Raw genomic sequence first — 20,119 nt, forward strand, 5'->3', positions numbered from 1 at the left:
CCCTGATAAAAAGAACACAAATTCTGTTTTCAGTTAAATCTCATGACCATAGGTGAGGGCTGCAATGTAGACTGACTAAATTGAGAGCTACGTCTCAGTCACTACTTAACAAGTTATATCTTATGGTTGGGCGGTTCTAGGGGAATTACGAGCTGAATGCATGATTCTTGAACAGTTCACTCGTCTGCCCAGCACATCTGTGCAGTGTCTCTGCCTACAGAGTTGGCTCCATATGTCGCTCTATACAGACGTGAAAGTGATAAACATGGCAAAATCACTTTGACAGCAGGAGATAGGCTCACTGTTTCCCTATGTGCTATATATAGTCTCTATGGTATTCTGGACAAACCACATCCTGACTCCAGCTCTGGACTTAAGCTACAGTCATGAGACAGATATCAGTCCTGGAAAGACAGCAGGATGTCCAAAATGTCAAACTGCCGCTTTAAGTTAAATGTTTGATGAGTGAGTTTCTGTACAGGTAACAGAAAACCACTGTTTACTCCTCTTTATTCTTTTTCTAGCAGCATCTTATTGACAGTGTCTGTCTCTCCTTGTCTGTCGAGGATCATTTTTTTGTTATGTGACTGGTTGCAGGATACATCGAGGAGGCTTGCATCATCCCCTGTCCATCTGACTGCAAACTAAGTGAGTGGTCCAACTGGTCGCGCTGCAGCAAGTCGTGTGGCAGTGGTGTCAAAGTTCGCTCCAAGTGGCTCAGAGAAAAGCCCTACAACGGCGGGAGACCATGTCCTAAACTGGACCACGTAAACCAGGTGAGAGAGTGTGTGTCAGCAAATGTCTCAGCAAATCACATACATACAGTTCAATACTTGGAATGAACAATACTTGACATGACCTTTGTTCTGTTCCTGTCTCCTCTTCGGTGAATGGATTCCATCCACAGGCTCAGGTAACTACATGGATCCTTCATTTTGATTCTTCATTTTTTTTTTTTTTTAGTTTTTAAAAAGTGATTATTCTGGAATTTCGATTTTAATTCTTTTTTTGAGATATTGTTCTCAGTGTTGTTTATGGGTAAAGTCCAGTGAATAAAAGCCAGTTTCCCTTGTGAGATCAGGCAGGTGACTGTGGTGTTTGTATGTGTCAGGTGTATGAGGTGGTGCCTTGCCTCAGTGACTGTGGGCAGTACGTCTGGGTGGCAGAGCCCTGGAGCGTATGGAAGGTCAGCAACGTGGACCTGAAGGAAAACTGTGGTGAAGGTGTTCAGACCAGGAAAGTCAGGTAAGATGATCTAAACCACGTCTACACAACCAGCCACAGGACTTCTCTCAGCCTGTGTTCTGGGCTGGTTGTTTCTTCTAGTGTTTCAACAGACTAACTCTCAGTTAAACCCCCCTTGGGTCCAGGTGTATGCTGAATACTATAGATGGTCCCTCTGAGCAAGTGGAGGACTACCTGTGTGACCCAGAGGAGATGCCCTTGGGGGCTCGCAACAGCCGGCTGCCCTGCCCCGAGGACTGCGTGTTATCAGACTGGGGAGCCTGGAGCCCGTGTGCACTGGTTAGAACACTGAACTATTCCTCTACACGTTGCTCTGTGTTTACAGGAGCGATAAAAATGTTCAAACTGTCTCTGTCATGATGGTTTTTTTGGTATATGGAATATGGAGAGTGTCCAGTAACCCTCACTCTCCTCCTCAGTACCTGTCCTACTGTGCTCTTCCCTCACCTATTTCTGCAATGCCACTCAGTATGAGTGACTCAGTCTCAGAGTCCTGTGTGGGATATGCACAGAGGGCAAGGAGGACTAGACCGAAGGAGGAGAGAGCATTAGCAACAGAGGTTAGAGGTGACTTTGAACCTGGAGATAATCTCTGACCAAGCTGGTATTAGATTAGGATAAAGGAGGAGGTCACGCTGGCACTATGTCATTTATTCATAGGGAAAAGTAATTAAGAGGCAGCAGTGAAGGGCTGGACATCACCTCTGATCTCTGATTCAACTGAATTCTGATTAAGACTGAGTCCAGATTTTGTGTTTCAACCAGCTGGATTCAATTAGATTTGATTCTGAATGATTGAATGACTTCTGTTACTGTAAGTGTCACTAATGTTTATTTTAGAGATTTCTTTTTTTTTTTTAAAGCAACACTGTTGTTTTCTTTTAAATGTAAAATAGCTGAAAAAGCAAAATATATAGACTAAATTGCACACAAACACATTTGTTATGTAATTTATTATTATTGTTATGTAAAAACTGTGGAACGATTTGGGCAACTGAAGAAAATTAAATCAGCCAAGGCTGGAAAACATGGCCGAAAAATTAATCTAAAGGGGCCAGTGTGTAGGATCTAGAGGGATCTAGCAGTGAGAATACCCCTCCCCTCCAAGCATGGAGGAGAACCTACGGTTGCCTCCAGGTAACGTAAAAAAAAAAAAAAAAGTATTTGGTTTGTCCATTCTGGGCTACTGTAGAAACATGGCAGGCTTCGTGGAAGAGATCCTGATGTTGTTGAGCAAATGCCATAAAACATACAGGCTGTTCTACAGAGCTACAGATGCTTCAAATTAGCACAGTGTGAAATTGAAAATTGAAAAGCCTGCTCACCAATTCTTCTTCTTCTGTTGCTGGCGTTGAAATCAGCTCCTATCTGTGGAAGGTAGAGATGAAGTCACAAACTGACTCTCCAAACCACTATTTATTGTTTTGATCAATGTTTTGATCCCAGTCCTGTTTTGTGGTGAGGCCTCAGTGTGCAGGCGTCACAATGAAATGCTTCAAACTCCACAGCTGCATGAGCGGAAAACTATAAATAAATGTGGTGGAAACATTGTGAAAAGTGTTTTACAGGAGATAAGGACACTAACAAAGGCAATTTGCTTATCACACGTGCACATACTGTAAGAGGGTGAATAAAGTCAGAGTTATTTTCTCTGCTTCTCAGCCGTGCAGTGGGAACAGTACCCGGGAGAGGAGCGCTTACCCGCTCCGCCAGCCTGGAGAGGAGAAGGAGTGTCCTCCGACGAAAGAGACCGAGCCCTGCAAACTCAACAGCAACTGCTTCCACTACTCCTACAACATCACCGGTGAGACTCAAACAGCAAGGTCGACTCCATGTAATTGTGACACAGCAGAGTTTCATTTAAAGGGTTAGGGTGACACTGACCTTTTTTGCTGATGAAACCCTGCAGACTGGAGCACCTGTCAGCTGAGTGACAGAGCTGTGTGTGGGAACGGCATCAAAACCCGCATGTTGGACTGTGTGCGTAGCGACGGTAAATCTGTCGACCTCAAGTTCTGCAAAGAGGTGAGATGTGTGTCACTTCCTGGTTTTCAACCCCCCCTTCTTTTTTGTAAATCTTTTTCAATGAAACACGGAGTTGAATGAAACCTAACGCCGCTGTCTTGCAGCTGGGCCTGGAGAGGAAGTGGCAGATGAACGCCTCCTGTGTGGTGGAGTGCCCCGTCAACTGCCAGCTGTCCGACTGGTCCCCGTGGTCTGAGTGCACTCACACCTGTGGGCTGGCAGGTATGTGTCTGTTGACATGAAGGTGTGTTATGAACCCTGCTGTACCTTTCAAAACCTGGTCTAAACTATATTACTATAATAATACCACAATATTATTTTATATCTGTATTAAATGATTTAAAATGGGATTGAAATCAAGTTTCCATTAAGCAGAGTCTAAGCTTCCTCAGTCTTACTCCGTCAGTTCAAATACGTAATAACTGAGAAACATACATTCATGCAGTTGTAACCACTGATGTCATTGTTTTAGTACATTCCACTGAAGTTCCAACATGGCAGCCTCTTCTCCAGCTTTTATAGCATAATACTTTTCCTAGCTGAGAGCGATCCATTACTGCGGCAGCACTCAGCTCTCGAAGAAAGTCCGCCTCTCTTACAGTAATGGTGGAAATCAGAAACGCTTGACGATGTGAGAAATGATGGCGTTATGGCCTAAATCAAATGAGGGAGGGATAATAATGTCCGCACATGTAATTCCAGAGGATCAGGCCATTGATTGGCGGTCCATTACGAGTGTGTGCTCTGGGGCTCAGGGAACACTCTGCTCTCCACTAGTCCTTGAAAAGAGAAGCAGCCAGAAGCAACAAGAGCAAATAGTAGACCTGAAACCAATACAGACTATAGCTATTGTGGTAACCTTAATATGTCCCCAGGCAAGGAGAATTTTTTTTTCCTTATATGGAGAACCAGCAGGTAGGCCACGAAGAGAGAGAGGGCCTTTATGCTTTCCTTCCTGTGTTTCTTTTTTATCTCCAAGCTGGCTGTGAGGACATACTTCCCTGGAGGAGCTAATTTCTGTTCCTGAGCCAGGAATAGCAATGAGCTGGATTTGTTATTTCAAGCAATTGAACATACCTGGAAGCAGCAAGGTGCTGTTATCAATCAGGCGCTGTAAAAACACTAGCTATTTTCCCGGCCGCGTCAACCTGTGTGCATAGATAATCATGGCATTGTGTGTTCTCCAGCCAAACACGGATAGAGACAGCTGGCACAGGCCTTCTCTCACCCAGCAGCCCTCCCCGCCACCCACAGCTCAACACCAAACTCTGCCATGGCCGCCAGCAGTGAGACTACTTAAGCATGAAAATTGCAACGGAGGGCGATGGCTGGTTTCTGTGGGCATAAGGTGCTAGCGTCTTCTGCAAAGAAACCAGTGAACAAAGCAGCACTGCAGACGTGAGTTTGGTTTGAGAATCAGGGGCCCCTGGATCAAATGGCCCTGTGGAATGGGAATGGGGGCCTCCCCCCTTTTAGCTCAGGGTTTTGTTGAACCTCATTTCCAGATGTAGCCGGCATTTTTTTTTTTTTTTTTACAGATTTAACAAACTGCATCAAACATGTTGATTAGTGAGCCTTAGAGAGGTTGGGTATATTTTTAGCTTTAGCTCGTTTCCTGCTTTCAGTCTACATTAAGCTAATTGCTTCCTCTCTCTGTCTCCATACTGAGCTTCAGGTTGGTATAACTCTTCACCTGTATTTGTCGGTAAGACGGTGTATAAGTTACATTTTCTGAAAATGTCAAACTATTCCTTGAAGGCCATGAGTGTTTTTCTCCATTTAGAGAAAGGCAGACTGCCTGTAGAGGACTGGTATAATGGTCCTGGATGGATTTTGTTTGGTCTGAAAATAATAAAATTAGCAAATACAACAAGTTCAGGTTGAATCACTTGTATGTCACAAGTGTGTCACTTATGGAATATTATTGCTGAATGTATTATTTGTGTTATACTTTGGGGAAAAACCACATGCATTTCCTTTGAGACAGCCGCTAATTGAGAGTTTTCTCACATCTCTCCCCTGGAGCTCTTTGTTAAAATGCAGAGTGAATTTGGTAAAGGGCACTCTTACCCTCCTCCCGATTCACACCCCCCCACCCCACCCCCCCCAAAACCTATGAAAGTCGGTTGTTTTATTTTAACACAACAAAGAAATATGAATATTCAAAGTGGCTGCTGGGAGTGCAGCTCCACGAAGCCCCAAAACTGCACCACAGATTGAGTCAGCTGAAAACACAACGTGCTCAACTACTGCACTGAGGAAAAGGAATTCAGACTTTATTCTACTTTAAATGAAGCGTATATGTATCAAAGAAATAGCACTGTCTTCCTCATCTTAACAAAGAGACTCCTTCTTCTTTCACAATTTCAGTTAACGTCCTCAAAAATAAGAAGATTCTGTTTTAATCCGTTGTTCTGCAGGGAAGCTGTGGAGGAGACGGACTGTGATCCAGGCTCCTCAGGGGGACGGCAGACCGTGTCCGTCCCAGATGGAGCAGTGGAAACCTTGCCTCGTGAAGCCCTGCTACAGCTGGAGATACAGCAGCTGGTCTGACTGCAAGTCTGAGGTCAGTCAGGATCCGTGGCTGAGTACTGGCTTGCATTGCTACGTGTCCTATTAAAGTCCATTTCTACAATTTCTAAAGGTTAGAGACTCGAGTTTGAAGGTCACTCTTTCAACTCTCAGACCAGCAGGATTAACTCTGGGAGGGAAAAGGGAAAAAGCAGCGCTCGGTCCTCCCTCATCAACAGAAGATGGTCTGAAATAGAGGAAGCTATCACATTAGCTATCTCACATGGTGTCCATGTAGTGACCACATCGCCAACCCCTCAGCACAAGGATGAGCTTCACTTTCTGATGTGATTGGTTATTTGGAGCCTAAAATTTTTCCTGCTGGGCTTCTGAGATGATAAATTTCAGGTTCTTTCAGCGATGGGACAGCAAGATCTTCATAACTGAATTTGCTGTGAATTAAATATATATCCTAAATATAAAAGTGTGTTTGACTCGTACATACCTCTCTGTTTTCCTTCTCTCAGGGGGCGAGGTGTGGAGAAGGCCTGCGCTTCAGGAACGTGTCGTGCTTTGTGTCGGATGGTTCGGGGGAGCAGGACAGCAGCCAGGTGGATGATGAGCTGTGCGGAGATCTGGAGCCTTCAGTGGACGGAGACGCACACATTGTCCTGCAGGAGCCCTGTACTGTGCCCTGTCCGGGTAGGTCATTCACACCACAGACTCCAACAGCCCTGTGTTACGATAAATGGAGTCAGTGACTGAACCTGCCCGACTTAATTCAAGGTTGAAACTGGGCGTAATCCTTACAGTGCCTGCCCAGTTTAACTCGCTGGTGTTGTCCACTGGTTACAACAGAAACAATATGACAGTACTCAGTGTGATGACTCTGAAGGATGAGCAATTGTGCTTAGCCCAGCTTTCCACAATAACAACAAAGACCTTTAAAGCACTTAGTGCTGAATGTGTTTGATTGCTGCAGAGTGTGGCACACAGTGAACCACTGATGTTAACAGGTGGGAGGCTGAGGACAGAGTGGGAGGATAATGGATGTTTGTGCCAGGCAGGTTTTTCATGGTGGCTGTAGTTACAGCAGTTGCAGTGTGTGTACAGCATGTTACGTGTGTGTGTGCTTACCGTACGCGGACTACTCCAGCTTGGATTGTGTGTGTGTAGGTGTAAATCAGCCCATAATCAAGTTAACTGACTTAGCAGGGGACACGAGGTCAAAGAGGACTTAGTCAGATCCAGTTCCTGCCTGTGTCCATTCTAACTCCTGAGAACCGAAACCATTGATGAAAACCTATTTTAACAGGAGTGAGACGGAGAATGTGATTTTGCACTTCTCTTCTTAATTACCTGATCCTTTTTTTTTTTTTTTTTTTGGGGGGACGAGCAGCTTCATGATTAATTAAACATGGAGAAATGTGCTCACATCAGCCTCTCGCTTACAGAGGGAGCAGTGTGACCTATTTAACTGAGAATCTTCTCTGTGCTGGAGAATAACATGCTCCTGGGCACATTATTATTATTAGAATGAAAAAAAAAAAAAAAAGATTCTGCTTTTTGGTGGGAAAATAGCTGAGAGGTGCTTTAATTTGGATTTTCATTGCACTTTGATGTGTGTGTGTGTGTGTGTTGACCTTTGTCCCGGCCACACAGCCTCCCACTGCCGGTGAGTGGAGCTGACATTTGAGTGGATTTACCTGCACCTCAATGAAGTATTTCATATCCTTCAGTGATAGTTTATAAAAATCAGACAGGGATCCAGTGTTATTCAGTGTTATTCAGTGTTCCTGTCAGTTTTCAGCTGTTCAGTTTGGAGTACAGTTCGTAATAATCCTGCCAATCAATCTAACAGTCCTCACTGTTCTTGACCCTGATTGGCTAAAAGCCTTTCTAATTCAGATGCTCAAAATAGACATGACTGGATGAATGTTCTCAGCTGCAGTGTGATCAGACCCAGACCTGTCATGAGACACACGCACACACACAGAGACACAGACACACAGAGATATATGTGCCAAAGATATGTCTTCAAATAGTCTAATCATCGTGTAGTTTGTCCACCAGCTGCTCAGTAGTACATTTCTGATAACACTTTAACTTTAGCTTTAGCAGAAACGCTGGTATGTTTTGGTGATGCTGGGTTTCGGATGCGGTGAACTCTCGGTGTGTTCTGCAGGAGAGTGCTACCTGGAGGAATGGACCGTTTGGAGTCCGTGCCAGCTGAGCTGCGTGAGTGGCCATGACCTGGGTTTCGGCTCAGTCCAGGTCCGATCCAGAGCTGTGGTGGCCCAGGATCCGGAGAACCTGCTGCAGTGTCCAGAACAGGAACTGGAGGCACGGCCTTGTACAGGTCAGTCCAGCAGAGTCCTGATTGTTGCAAATGACAGTTTACCAAGTTTCATCTCACCGTGTCTGTTTCTTTAGAGATAACTTGAAATCAAATATAATATGATCAAAATATGTTTTGAATTGTTACCTGCACTTCATCTGACTGTGCTCATCCTGCAGACGGTCAGTGTTTTGAATACAAGTGGAAGACTGGACCATGGAGAGGCTCATCTCGCCAAGTCTGGTGTCAGCGCTCAGATGGACTGAATGTCACAGGTAAACATTATGACTCTCATGCCTTTACGCCTCCATCCAATCACGGTAGGTATCATGCTATACTGAGCAGTTCCACATCACTAGCTGCCTTAGAAGCTATTACACAGTAGCCATATTGACTAAGGGCATAGAGGCTGGTGAACACTGGTCACCATTTGCTTACATTGATCAGAAGAGGCTCTGAATAACATGCAGCATGACCATCCACAGACTGCTGCTTCACATGAAGTCACACTGTGAGACAGTGACACAGCTGTCTCATAAAGACATGTGGACACCACCCACACCTGCTAATCTCTGAGCTTTCAACTGTTCCACACAAAGAACAAGGACTGATTATTTTCACAGTGGACTAATAAAAACCAGTGTCCTCTGGCTGACACTGTGGATAGCTAATGAGTGTAAACTGAACAGGAGCTGTGGGTTATAAGAATTAAAATGAAAACGTTACCATGGTAACAATTTTAGCGGCTCCACCGTTGACCCGAGCAAACTCAGCTTCCTGTCACCGCTCATCCCCCAGCGTTATCATCAGATCCCTCCTTCCTACAGTATATTCTGAACTAGTCCGATGTAAGACAGGAACTAGACAATACTGAACAATCAATGAATTTCGACCTTAACAAATGGAGTTTGCTCAGGTATCACAGGGATAGCTCAGCGGCTATCACTGCTGCTTTGTCTGCAGTCATATATCACAGATGTGCAAATGTGACCTAAATGAGTTTCCTAAGCTGTGCCGGCGCCGCTCTGACACATGAGGTGTGGTGCTCAGCGTGGCAGGGTGATAATGTGGATGAGGTTACTTAAAACTGTCTCATCCGGCGTGTCAGAGAATCCCAGATAGCATTGCGAGCGCTCCTTGACAGCGAGTTCTAGGAAACTATAAGAAGATGAGGCTTTAATCTGTCGCAGCGCCTGCAGTCAGAGTTTAATCCCACTGTCCATCACATGTCAGGGTTAAGCTCTGGTACCACTGGCATTGTTCCTGAGCTCCACCAGGCCTTTATCAGCCACTGGAGAAGATGGGCTATCTGGAAGAATGAGTTCCTCTCGTCTCGGGCATCTGCTTTTATTTACAGCTCCTGCTTTGATCAGGCCCGTCAGTGTAGCCAGTATTCCAGATGGTGTGCCTATCTGTGGCTGCTCTGATTGGCAGACTGAATTATTATTATTTTTTTTTTCTTTCATTCTTGTACATGTTTCCTCGCAAGCAGTGGTGTTTCCCTCATGAATATTCATACGGAGCTCTCTCCCTGAGCATGCCACCTAATAAATATTCAAGAAGCTCTGATAGATTACCGTGTTTTTTTTGCAGACGTGTTTTCTCCCAATATCTGTGGGTTGGATCGTTGTCGCCCGCTCTGTCTGTCTACATTATCCTTAGCTTATTTTATCCTCAGTGGGAATACGCTCTTCTTACCCTACACAGTCTGCAACTCAGCAAAACCTTGGATGAACCTGATTAATGGTAACTCCAGGTCCTGGCAAAATCGTAGATCCTCCACTGTGAATAGAATCTTCACTCTCCTGAGTGTCCTGATTTTACCCCACAGTGGTGGAAATGAAAGATTTTGCCTTTGATTCCCCAGTTCAGAGTTGGTATGAAGAACTTCTAAAGCTAATTCCATGATCTGGTTTCATGATGGTTCAGTATGAGTTGAAGTAAGGATGTTTCATATAAAATAGAGGCTGATGCCTTGTGCTAACAGTCTGCTGTGGTTTAAAGGTAGCAACAGCAGCATGAGGATATCTCTGTAATACGGTCTTGATAGAGAATAGTCATTGAAAACACCTCTGATAAAGCAAACATTGAACATATGTGTCACTCATCCATGTTTGATTGTGAGCGAGTGTGGTGTTTTCTTTGTTACTGCCCCATGAGAGCAGAAAATACTTCAACTACAGTTGGTGCAGAGCCGAGGGTGTGATTCTGTCCCTTGTGGCAGATGGGGATGTGTTTTTTTTTTTCTCCTCCATCTGCCACAGGGGACAGCAGAGAGCTAATTCCACACTGTAAAAAGTCACGTATAGGTTAGATATATTCTTTATGGGATGTGTTTTTAAAAAGTATGTTTTGGTTTTACAATAGTTAAGGCGTCTTCAAGAGTGAGGACCAACTACTTGGTTTGGCAAGTTTAGGTCTGGTTAACTTCCTTTACCTTATCTTTACATCAAATGTTTGTACTCTCTATATCCTGTGATGTCTGAACAACACAAGAAATAATCTGCCTCAGGTGTTAAATCTCTTCTGCATGAATATACACTCTTATGCCTTTATGCAGTATATCTGCCAAAGCATTTCCTGCATCACATTGCATGGTAAGTATCATGGTAATCAGCTGAAACTTAGTGAGTGTTGTGATCAGAGCGAGCAGAGCAAAGAGATGTGTATCTGCCGCAGTGCTCCTCACTTCCAGCCCAACAAAGAGGAGAGGTGTAAGAAAAACTTAGTCAGGATTCAGGGCCACATTTGTTCCTCTAATACACTGACTGTTTCCCACATCTCACTATGACAGAATCACTAGCTGTCGACCTCTGACGTCCGAGTTTGACCTTTTGGCCTTTCTGCTCTGCAGGTGGATGCCCGGTGACTACCAAGCCGATGGCTGACCGATCCTGTGACCCGCCCTGCACCAAACCGCGCTCTCTCTGCACTGAGGTGAGTGATCACCTCAAACACTGCAAACACCTGTGGTCAGATCCGGTCCTTAGCATCCACAGCGCTGCTGTCGTCCTCAATGCCATACAGGTTTTGACTTTGGTTGCTAGCTCAGTAGCTGTGAGGGATATTTAACAAAACAGCCGATGCTAATTCAGTTAGTATCCACGTGTCACTGCAGCTACTTCAGCACAAATGGATTATTTCAGAGAGTAAACACATCTTCTTTCAACCGTGTAGGAAATGAATCAACCATTCAATCAACCCTGTATCTGCAGACCTATAATAAGGCTGTGAGAACATGTGCTGCAGGCCGGATTGAGCCCCCAGACCCCCTGTTGGGATGAAAGCAGTACATCTGGATAGTTTAAGGAAAAAACAAAAAAGGGGGTGGAAGAGAGGAAAAAAAAAAACCAGAGGGAAAAACAGGGCGACCTCTAGTGGCCATAGTAATTATGATGGGAGCGAATGGGGGAACTTAGGTTACTAAACCTAACCAAGTAGTTTCTTGTTCCTAAGCCTGAGTGACCCAGTGACGGTTGCTTTGCTGTTGACAGATGAGTTCATTGACTTTTAGGTGACAGCCGTAGTTTTCACCGTCAGGTTGGGAGAATCATGAAAGATGTGATAACACAACTTCACAGTTAGCACTTCCTCATCCTCTCGTGTTGGACTGAGGGCAGACTGGACTGTTCCTTAGGGACAAACTGGTATTAGGAGCCAGTGCTAGCTGGTTAGCATGCTAACCTCAGTAGCTTTCTCTGCTACACAACACATACCTGTTATTTCTTTGGATTCTGTTGATAAGTTTAGTTTGTTTTGAGACTGAATTTGCTGTGAACACCAGGGGAGCTTGTGAAGTGGGGCTCGGGGAGAGGAGGAGGATAATCAATAGTGCTTTGCTCAGACAGCTGTCAGGCTGAAATGTCAGGCTGAACTGGGACCAGTGCTCTACTTTTTATTCTATAGTCAGGAAACAGCTGCTGAACATATTGACCTGAGTAACTCAGTAACTCTAACATGCCTGTGATAACAATAAAGTACTATATGCCTGCTACAACACACAGTAGGTGTTTACACCTATACTGTAGGTTTGTAAAGGTCAACACTGATACATTTGGGCTGAAGCTGCTGATACAAAGAGTCTTAACATTTAACCAGATGATTTAACAGTTTCACTGTTTAGTTTTCCTCTAAAATCTGGACGATATCTTCTGCAGCTCTGGAGGAGCTTTGTCTGCGTAAATGACGATGATGTCCTCAGGGTTGTCTCAGTTTGGACTTTGAAACTACAAATTTTTATGAGAAAACCTGCAACACAAACGTGAATACAGGCGTTTGGGATGTGATACGTCACTTCCCCTACTATCTATCTCTTCAGTATGACAGATAAGTTTGATAAGTTAAAGCTTTTATTAAGTGCTGAGTTACATTTGGTGTTTTTCCTCATCCCCTCCTCCTGGAGCTGTCCATGGTTCTGAAACACACACAGACACACACATGCTCCACCACCACCAAACCACTCTTTTGGTTGTCAAATCAAAACTCAGTTGTATGGTAGGAAAAGTGATTCCCAGCTCTCGTCTGAGGACGAGCTTTTTGCAGTGCAAATAAATGCTACGAGACTTGATGCCTCACACACAAGAAGATGGATTCTGTTTGTTTTTCCTCATTTCTAGAAGGAGGATAGAAATGATAGATAGATAGAAATAATGATATACAGATTTGAAATCTTTCCCTTTGTTTTCCTCTGAGTAGATGTAAATGATCCCTCATTTCCTGCTCTGTCTGTCTGCTGTCGGACGTACGCAGCTACTGTTTGCATGGCAGAGGTTTCTGAATCCTCCAGAGACCGGTGGGGAGCTGGGGATCCCCTGCAGGGTGATGAATAGAGTCAGGGATGAGAGAGATGTGGAGGAGGGGTGGCTTCCCTGCACGTACACACACACACACACACACACACACACACACACACACACACACACCCTGCACAGTCAAAAACCCTGTCTGACAAAACAGCAGCATCCGACCATTGTGCTGCACAGCTAAATCACAGCTTTATCAAAGGTGCTGTAAAACGCCTTTGGTGCAAACTCATTCTTGAAATCAAAGACATTAGACCTTGAGCTGGCACAGATTCTGTTCTTTTGTCAGAGACACCTGCAGAATGAGGACAGACAGGATAAGTACAGACTAGAGAGACAGAGGGAGAAGACACAAAGCTAAAGGCCTGCAGTGATGTGATAGATACTGTGTATTGATGCATTTAACAAGCCAGAATACATAATGTAAGTAGGTGAAAGTGAAAAGACAGTTCACTGTGGTCAGTTTCTTAAGGTGGATGTTTCCATCACACACAAAGAGTGACAAATGAGTAAGCTCTGTCCACAACCAGAGCAGAGAGACAACAACACACCAGATCTGCTGATTCGCTACAGACACACAACAAGTCATTTAAGACCTCCGTCTAAATCTTTTCCTCCCTCCTGTCCCTCCCCCCAATCTTTGTTTACTCAGCCTATGGAGGCATTTTTCTTTATTTGTTGATCATTCACATTCAGTTTCCAACCCGGGGGTCGGCACCCTCCCAACGGGTCCTCATGATAAATGGTACGGGTCACGAAATGACTGAGGAAAGGGAGAAAAGACAGTGGGGAAGAATAAAAGAAGGGATGAAAGGAAGAAAGGATGGAGAACAAAGGAATCAATAGCTAAGGGAAGAAAAAGGACAAACGAAAGGAAGAAATAAAGAAAGAAAGAAGGGAAATGGAAGAAACAGGAAAGGGAGAGATGAGGAGAAGTAATGACAAGAGCAAAAAAACAAAGAGGAAGACTAAATAAAGGGGGCAGAGAGGAGAAGAAAGGAAAGAGAGAGAAAGAAAGAAGGAGAAATAGGAGCAGCAGAGGAATAAAGGAATGAAGGGGTAATTAAGAACAACAGGGAAAAAAAGAAAGTACAAGATTAAAAAAAAAAATTGAATCAAAAGAAAATAAAGACGTTTTAAACACATCACCCGACTGTAGATATTTACTGCAAATACAAACCACAGACCATATTTTCATGTTTGCTCTTTTTGTTCTTTGTATATTTTATATAATAAATGGAAGAAAGGAAGAGCAGAAGCCTAATTCCCAGTTAAAGAAGCCTTTTAGGAAGCCTATAGCCTTTAAAGGCTTAGAAGATTAAAGCTTTCAGTATCACAAAAGTTCTGCCAAGTTTGAAAAACAAAAGAAGTGAAATCATCACAGAAAAAAACAGCCCATTTGTCCTTATGAGTGTGTTAAACCTGCCTCCTTCCTGTGTCAGCTCGGCGTGTGCGGCTGTGAAGAGGGCTACACTGAAGTGATGACGTCCGATGGCCTGCTGGACCAGTGCACCGTCATCCCGGTGCTGGAGATCCCCACCGCAGGCGACAACAAGGCCGACGTCAAGACCATCCGAGCCTTTAACCCCACCCAGCCCGCAGCCAGCACACCGAGCAGGGTGGGACGCACCTGGTTCCTGCAGCCCTTCGGTCCAGGTAAGAGCAGAGCACGTGGTGGATTCTGATGACGTGCAGAACACACCATCAACAGCAACACAATCTACATCCTCCATAATGATCACACAGTTGAATCAGCAGCTTCAACATAAACTAAATGTTCTCACCTTTATGAAGGGAGGGGGGTTCACTGCAGCACTGTTGTATCAGACTGTATTCATTTCAGCTAGGTGTTCCTAATAAACTGCCCACTCACTGAGTGTGCATCCACACAGTGTGTTAACAGTGTGTGTGTGGTTTCTCTCTGCAGACGGGAAGCTGAAGACCTGGGTGTATGGAGTAGCAGCGGGAGCGTTCGTTCTGCTCGTCTTCATCATCTCCATGACATACTTAGCATGGTAACGTACCAGCACTTAAAACATTACTGAAACAGGCTTGATTTTCTTTGCTAGCTTGCTCCAGAAATCCAGCATTGCCTCATCATAAAGTTGAGGGACCTGGAAGAGACACAATAAATAAGAATTAGTCCCATGTATCCATCAAAGTCCAAAAACACCGGATCCTACAATTCCCATGATGCAGCTCAGTGGCATCTTTATTTACTTGTTCAAATAATGTGGCATCATTCCTGCTGATCAAGGGTTCACAGAGTTAAATGTTGTTTTTAACTTCATCACATCACTGCTCATGTTTTATTCATTCATTCATTCATTCATTTCATTTCATTTTGCGTTTCACTTTGAGTTCATCGTCTGTCCCTTCATTTCCTGTTTTTCTTTCTCCATTCCTCCACTCCCTCACACTCGCCCCCTGTTCAGTTATTGCGGTTGTTGCCATTGCTGCAAGTCAAGGTCCAAGTCCCCTTCAGACAGGGTTTACTGGATGGACCCGGTGCCTTACACCTGTCCCGCCTGCCAGAAACTAGAGCAGGATGAGTTACAGCGGCAGAGCCAGCTCCTACAGCAGCAGCAGCAGCAGCAGGAGCAGCAACACGAGGCACAGGCGCAGCTCCAACAGCTGCGTCCATCACAACAGCAACAACAGCAACAGCAACAACAGCAGCAGCAGCAGCAGCAGGCTGTGCCACACCCACCACCTCACTTTGAAACTCTCATCTCTTAGTCGAGGCCTCGCCTCACCTCCCTGTCACTCACTCCACCTCACTTCCATTTCATACCCAATCACCCAGAGTGCCTGTTCACTCATTTCAGTGGATCACTTCTCGGAGGTGAGCTGTCCAACTGTCCATCGAGCACACTACCTGACTGCAAGTCTTCATTCACACCCAAACACGAGCGACACACCTTTAAGGGCTTATAGGATACAACATTTCAGCATCACAAAATGATATTTTCTTACTAAATTTGAAAAACATGTTTTAATTTGTATAAACAATTAAGAAACAGACAGATAATCAGTGTTCACTGTACTGGCAGGTTTCCCAGTAACTGAAAGCATTCAGAAAAGACGTGTCACCCACTATGTTTTTAGGTTACATTTTTATAGTAGCAATATTATTATTATTATTTTTTAATCAGTGGTTAAAGGGCCATGAGTCATGAGGTTACCGGTCCAAGTCCCTCCCTAAGTTAAAGTCTGGTAGGAAAACAGCAAATTTATTTATTCTTTGTTTTTTCTGTTGCTTATTTTAAAATTTAAACATGTATTGAGTCCACAAATACTGAAATCAGACAGTGAACTACCTACAGTACCAGTATAACTGAAGTCCCTCAGGGTTGTTAGAGCTGACTAAAGCACAGATGAGGACCTCAGTAATGGATCAGTGGTGTGGCTGTGGCCCTGAAGGGTTCTCACTTCATAAAAACCTGGATACAAATGGAAATCCAGGGAAAACAAGGCAGCTTTTTTTTCCCTCTGCTACCATCTTGTGGTCATCCATTCACATTTCATGCTGTCACATCATCATCATGTCGTCATTACTGGGTTCAAGTGGATAAAATAATGTATCCAACATGCTGCTAATATAATTAAACCCATTTACTCTGACTGTACAGCTGATCATTTTCCAAAGCACTCCACAGAGTGTGTGTGTGTGGGTGTTTGCCTTTGAGGCAGCCATTAACAGTCACTGCTCGAGAGTAGGAACAGGAACAATTGAAAAGTTGCTTGGGTTAATTCATCCATCACAGTGAACACAATGACTGCTGATTATTCATTGTTAACAGAAAATGATTACATTATTATTATTATGTGCTCTCGCAGTGCAGACATAATTCAAGCTCGTGCTCTGTACTGTAACTGTTTCAAAGTAAACTCCTGACTCCGTGCTACTTCATGTCAGGAGGCGCTGGGATCAGATTCTCTAAACCTTCTTTCTGTTTGTTTGTAGTAAAAAGCCAAAGAAGCCACAGCGACGGCAGATGAACAGCAGACTGAAGCCGCTGACTTTAGCCTACGATGGAGACGCCGACATGTAGAAGTCTTCCTGCCGACCACGCTGACCTAAAGACGTTCGTCCTGCTGCAAGGGCGCGCAGGGTTGCTATGGAAACCCCCTTGATGTCAGGGCTGCCGCTGGGCATAGCGTTACCAACCAACACGCAGACACCCTGGGAAGATGATTTTTGATGGAAAGAGAAACCTCAAACATCAAGACACTGAATCCGTGTCCATTAGCAGCCTTGATATTCCTGTCCTCTTTTTTTTTTTTTTTTTTTTAAATTTCCATTTTGATACTTTCAAAAGAGCCTTCATGAATTCTTTGTCTTCTTTTGGAAGTCTGCCTTTGCTTCTCTGCCATCTACTACTGCCAGTAACATCCAAACCACGGTTGTTGGAGAGGGTCACCACCGAAACGATTTTACTCTAAAAGCACAAATCTTCATTTGTCTTTTACTTCATTTCTGTCACAGCTGAGGGGGCGGGAGGCCTAATCTCTGTAGGACAACTTGTCAATTCTTTTGCCCCATTAAGAACATTCAGAACCCTCAGTGGTATTATGGCCTGGGTCCATCTCTCCGGAAAAAAAAAAAAAAAGATAAAACCAGAAAAAAAAAAAAAAGAATCCCAGAGCCACCATCACTTCTGCCTGCCTTTCCCTTCTCAGTTTTTCAGGCATAATTTTGCACTATATTAGTGCAGCATGATATGTTCTTAAGTCTAGCTTCACCATAGGAAACTGCCTCTCTCAAATACAAGATGGTGTACAGTCTTGTGCTAGAAATGTAAAAAAGTAGACTTTTTTTGCAAACAGAACTCACCAACGTTTGTTAATATTTTTCTTCTATTACCTCTTGTATGTGATACGATGGGACTCCGTGTAAATAGGATTTTTTTTTTCTTCTCATCTTTATCTTTCTAGTATGTACAGCTACACGTTCCCAAACTCTGCCTGAGTTTATTTCTCCTCTGATGATTTTTCTTGACTGTGACTTAAACATCTGAGTTTTTAACTTTTGTAAATTACCGACACACGTCGCTGTTATTGGTTCAGACTGCATGAGATACATAGAAAACCATTGTGAAACTGTAGCTGTGACGGGGGAAGGAGGAAAAGAGGAGAGAAAAACCTAAACGTGGACGATTGGTTAAAGGACCGGTGTGGAGGATTCAGGGGCATCTGTTCTCAGAGATGGAATATTATACTCATTCTTATGTTTTCATTAGCGTACAGTGTATTAGTGTATACCTGAATCTAAAAATCATTGTGCTTTCGTTAGCTTAGAATGAGGCCGTCACATTTACACAGGGGAGCCCGTCATGTTTGCACTGCTATGTTTGTACAGTGGCCCGGAAGGGACAAACCATTTTGTGTTTTTACGTTACCTGAAGATCACTGTAGGTCACTACATGCTTGGAAAGGGAGGGGTGACCGGAGGGGTATGCAGCTGGTTGCAGTCTGCAACCTCACCACCAGATGCCACTGAATCCTACACACCGCTCCTTTAATGTGATGAATGGGGATAACAACACACACTTTCTAACTTTGACAGAGTGAGAACAGTGACAGGTAACAGGGTTTATAAGTTGATAAAACTAATGGATTTATTAATGGTTAATAACTCATTGACTCATAATCGGTTACAAGCATAGAGACTTTGAGGTCGGCCCTAACTTGTGGGTCGACTATTAATATTTCAGATTTGTGGTTATAAATGTTAGCGGCTAAATGATACAGTTACTCACATGTCCACCAATCTAATGTTATGATTAACTGAGTTTTAAAAGTTATTTATTTATAATGAATGCAGACATCAGTTCCAACTTATAAAGCCTTAATAAAAGCTGCCTTTAAAGTGGCACACACACACTTTTTGGCCCTAATCATCTTCTGTAGAAGCTTGACTCTTGATTCGTTTATAATGTGGACAGGTTACTAACTTACATCCCACTCAGATCCACTCTAACACCATCTGCTGTGCCACACTGAGAAACTGTTCCCTGTACATGTTCCTGGAGGAGGCTCCTCCCCGTTCACAGCTACAGAACAACAGTCTGAAAACAGGTGTTATTCCTCCATGTTTACTTCACCTTTAATGAGATTCATGTGGTCTGCCCGTCTTAAAGAGCTTTCAGCCGCGACTGTATCACTCTGGGTGACTTGTAGTTTCCCATGATTGTTTCAAATCCTAACCAGGAGCTTTTCTACTGACAGTTCAGGAAGAACCATTATACGGAAACAGTTTGGTGTGAGAGCAGAACCCATACAGTGCTGCCTAATGTAACTGCCTGATATAAGCTAAAAGTCCAGTCACCCAAAGTGAACAGTGTATTATTTGTTGGTACTGAGACATCATATCATTGACAGAGAATGACAGTTTAATATTCTGTGGAGTTTGTTGCTAGTAAAAATTAATGGAATGTTTAATTTATATTTCTTGGAATATGAGTTGTAAATAAAGTGCTAAATATTTCTTTTTTTTTTTTTTTAATTTATTGTTCATGTACCATAATATGTTTCCTTTTTTTTTTTTTACTGCACAAGATGTTATGCATACATAAAAAAAAAAAGAAAAGAAAAAAAACTGGAGGCGTGAATGTGGGTGTGCTAAAAGCGATATTGATAACCTTGTGAAAAACGAAGTCGCCGATGAACCTGTCCTTTTCCTACTGTTTGTTTATATGTATTTGACTAATTGCTGATAATAAACGAGGGAAATATTTCAAAGCGCTCTCTTATTTTTGGATGTGCTCAATGTGGTACAGAAAAACCTGCATGTCCTTTGACACATCAGCTACTGTTTAACAGACGTATATACTTTCGATGGTTAAGGCAGTGATTGCATCTTGGTGGGACAATAACAGTGACCAACTCAAAGCCTTCGAAAAGCAAAACGTGAGCTCCGCATCAGCTGAAATAAGGAAGAAAGTCAGCCCTTATTTATATTCTAATCTTGAGGGACTGTCTAGAAGAGGGACCCTCCAAATCTGGTTTCTCAGTTGTTTTAGTCCTATTGTTGAACCACTTTAACTAGAGAAGGTCATAGATCAATTCACAGTCCATTCATACCTATACTGGCCAATAAACCTGTGAACACACCTGTGAACCAACACTCTGTGACCACTCACACATGAAGCAAATAACAGTGATTATCTCGTAACAGTGGCACGAGGTCTGGGAT

At 43.6% G+C, this 20,119-nt stretch overlaps 1 protein-coding gene across 1 annotated transcript in view; it reads left to right on the forward strand.

Annotated features, from left to right (window-relative positions):
• Nucleotides 1-16,976, forward strand: part of thsd7aa (thrombospondin, type I, domain containing 7Aa) — a 107,236-nt gene extending 90,260 nt beyond the window's left edge. Inside the window, exons 15-29 of the mRNA XM_041053389.1 lie at nucleotides 598-776; nucleotides 908-913; nucleotides 1,112-1,245; nucleotides 1,371-1,524; nucleotides 2,908-3,049; nucleotides 3,155-3,270; nucleotides 3,375-3,492; nucleotides 5,691-5,836; nucleotides 6,309-6,483; nucleotides 7,967-8,140; nucleotides 8,299-8,394; nucleotides 10,974-11,056; nucleotides 14,364-14,577; nucleotides 14,849-14,936; nucleotides 16,889-16,976. Of these exons, the coding sequence (XP_040909323.1) occupies nucleotides 598-776; nucleotides 908-913; nucleotides 1,112-1,245; nucleotides 1,371-1,524; nucleotides 2,908-3,049; nucleotides 3,155-3,270; nucleotides 3,375-3,492; nucleotides 5,691-5,836; nucleotides 6,309-6,483; nucleotides 7,967-8,140; nucleotides 8,299-8,394; nucleotides 10,974-11,056; nucleotides 14,364-14,577; nucleotides 14,849-14,936; nucleotides 16,889-16,976 (1,913 nt within the window). The remainder of the gene's footprint in view (nucleotides 1-597; nucleotides 777-907; nucleotides 914-1,111; nucleotides 1,246-1,370; nucleotides 1,525-2,907; nucleotides 3,050-3,154; nucleotides 3,271-3,374; nucleotides 3,493-5,690; nucleotides 5,837-6,308; nucleotides 6,484-7,966; nucleotides 8,141-8,298; nucleotides 8,395-10,973; nucleotides 11,057-14,363; nucleotides 14,578-14,848; nucleotides 14,937-16,888) is intronic.
• The last annotated feature ends 3,143 nt before the right edge of the window (nucleotides 16,977-20,119 follow it).

This window comes from Toxotes jaculatrix, chromosome 13 (genome assembly GCF_017976425.1).
Source record: "Toxotes jaculatrix isolate fToxJac2 chromosome 13, fToxJac2.pri, whole genome shotgun sequence".
Taxonomy (NCBI): Eukaryota; Metazoa; Chordata; class Actinopteri; family Toxotidae; genus Toxotes; species Toxotes jaculatrix.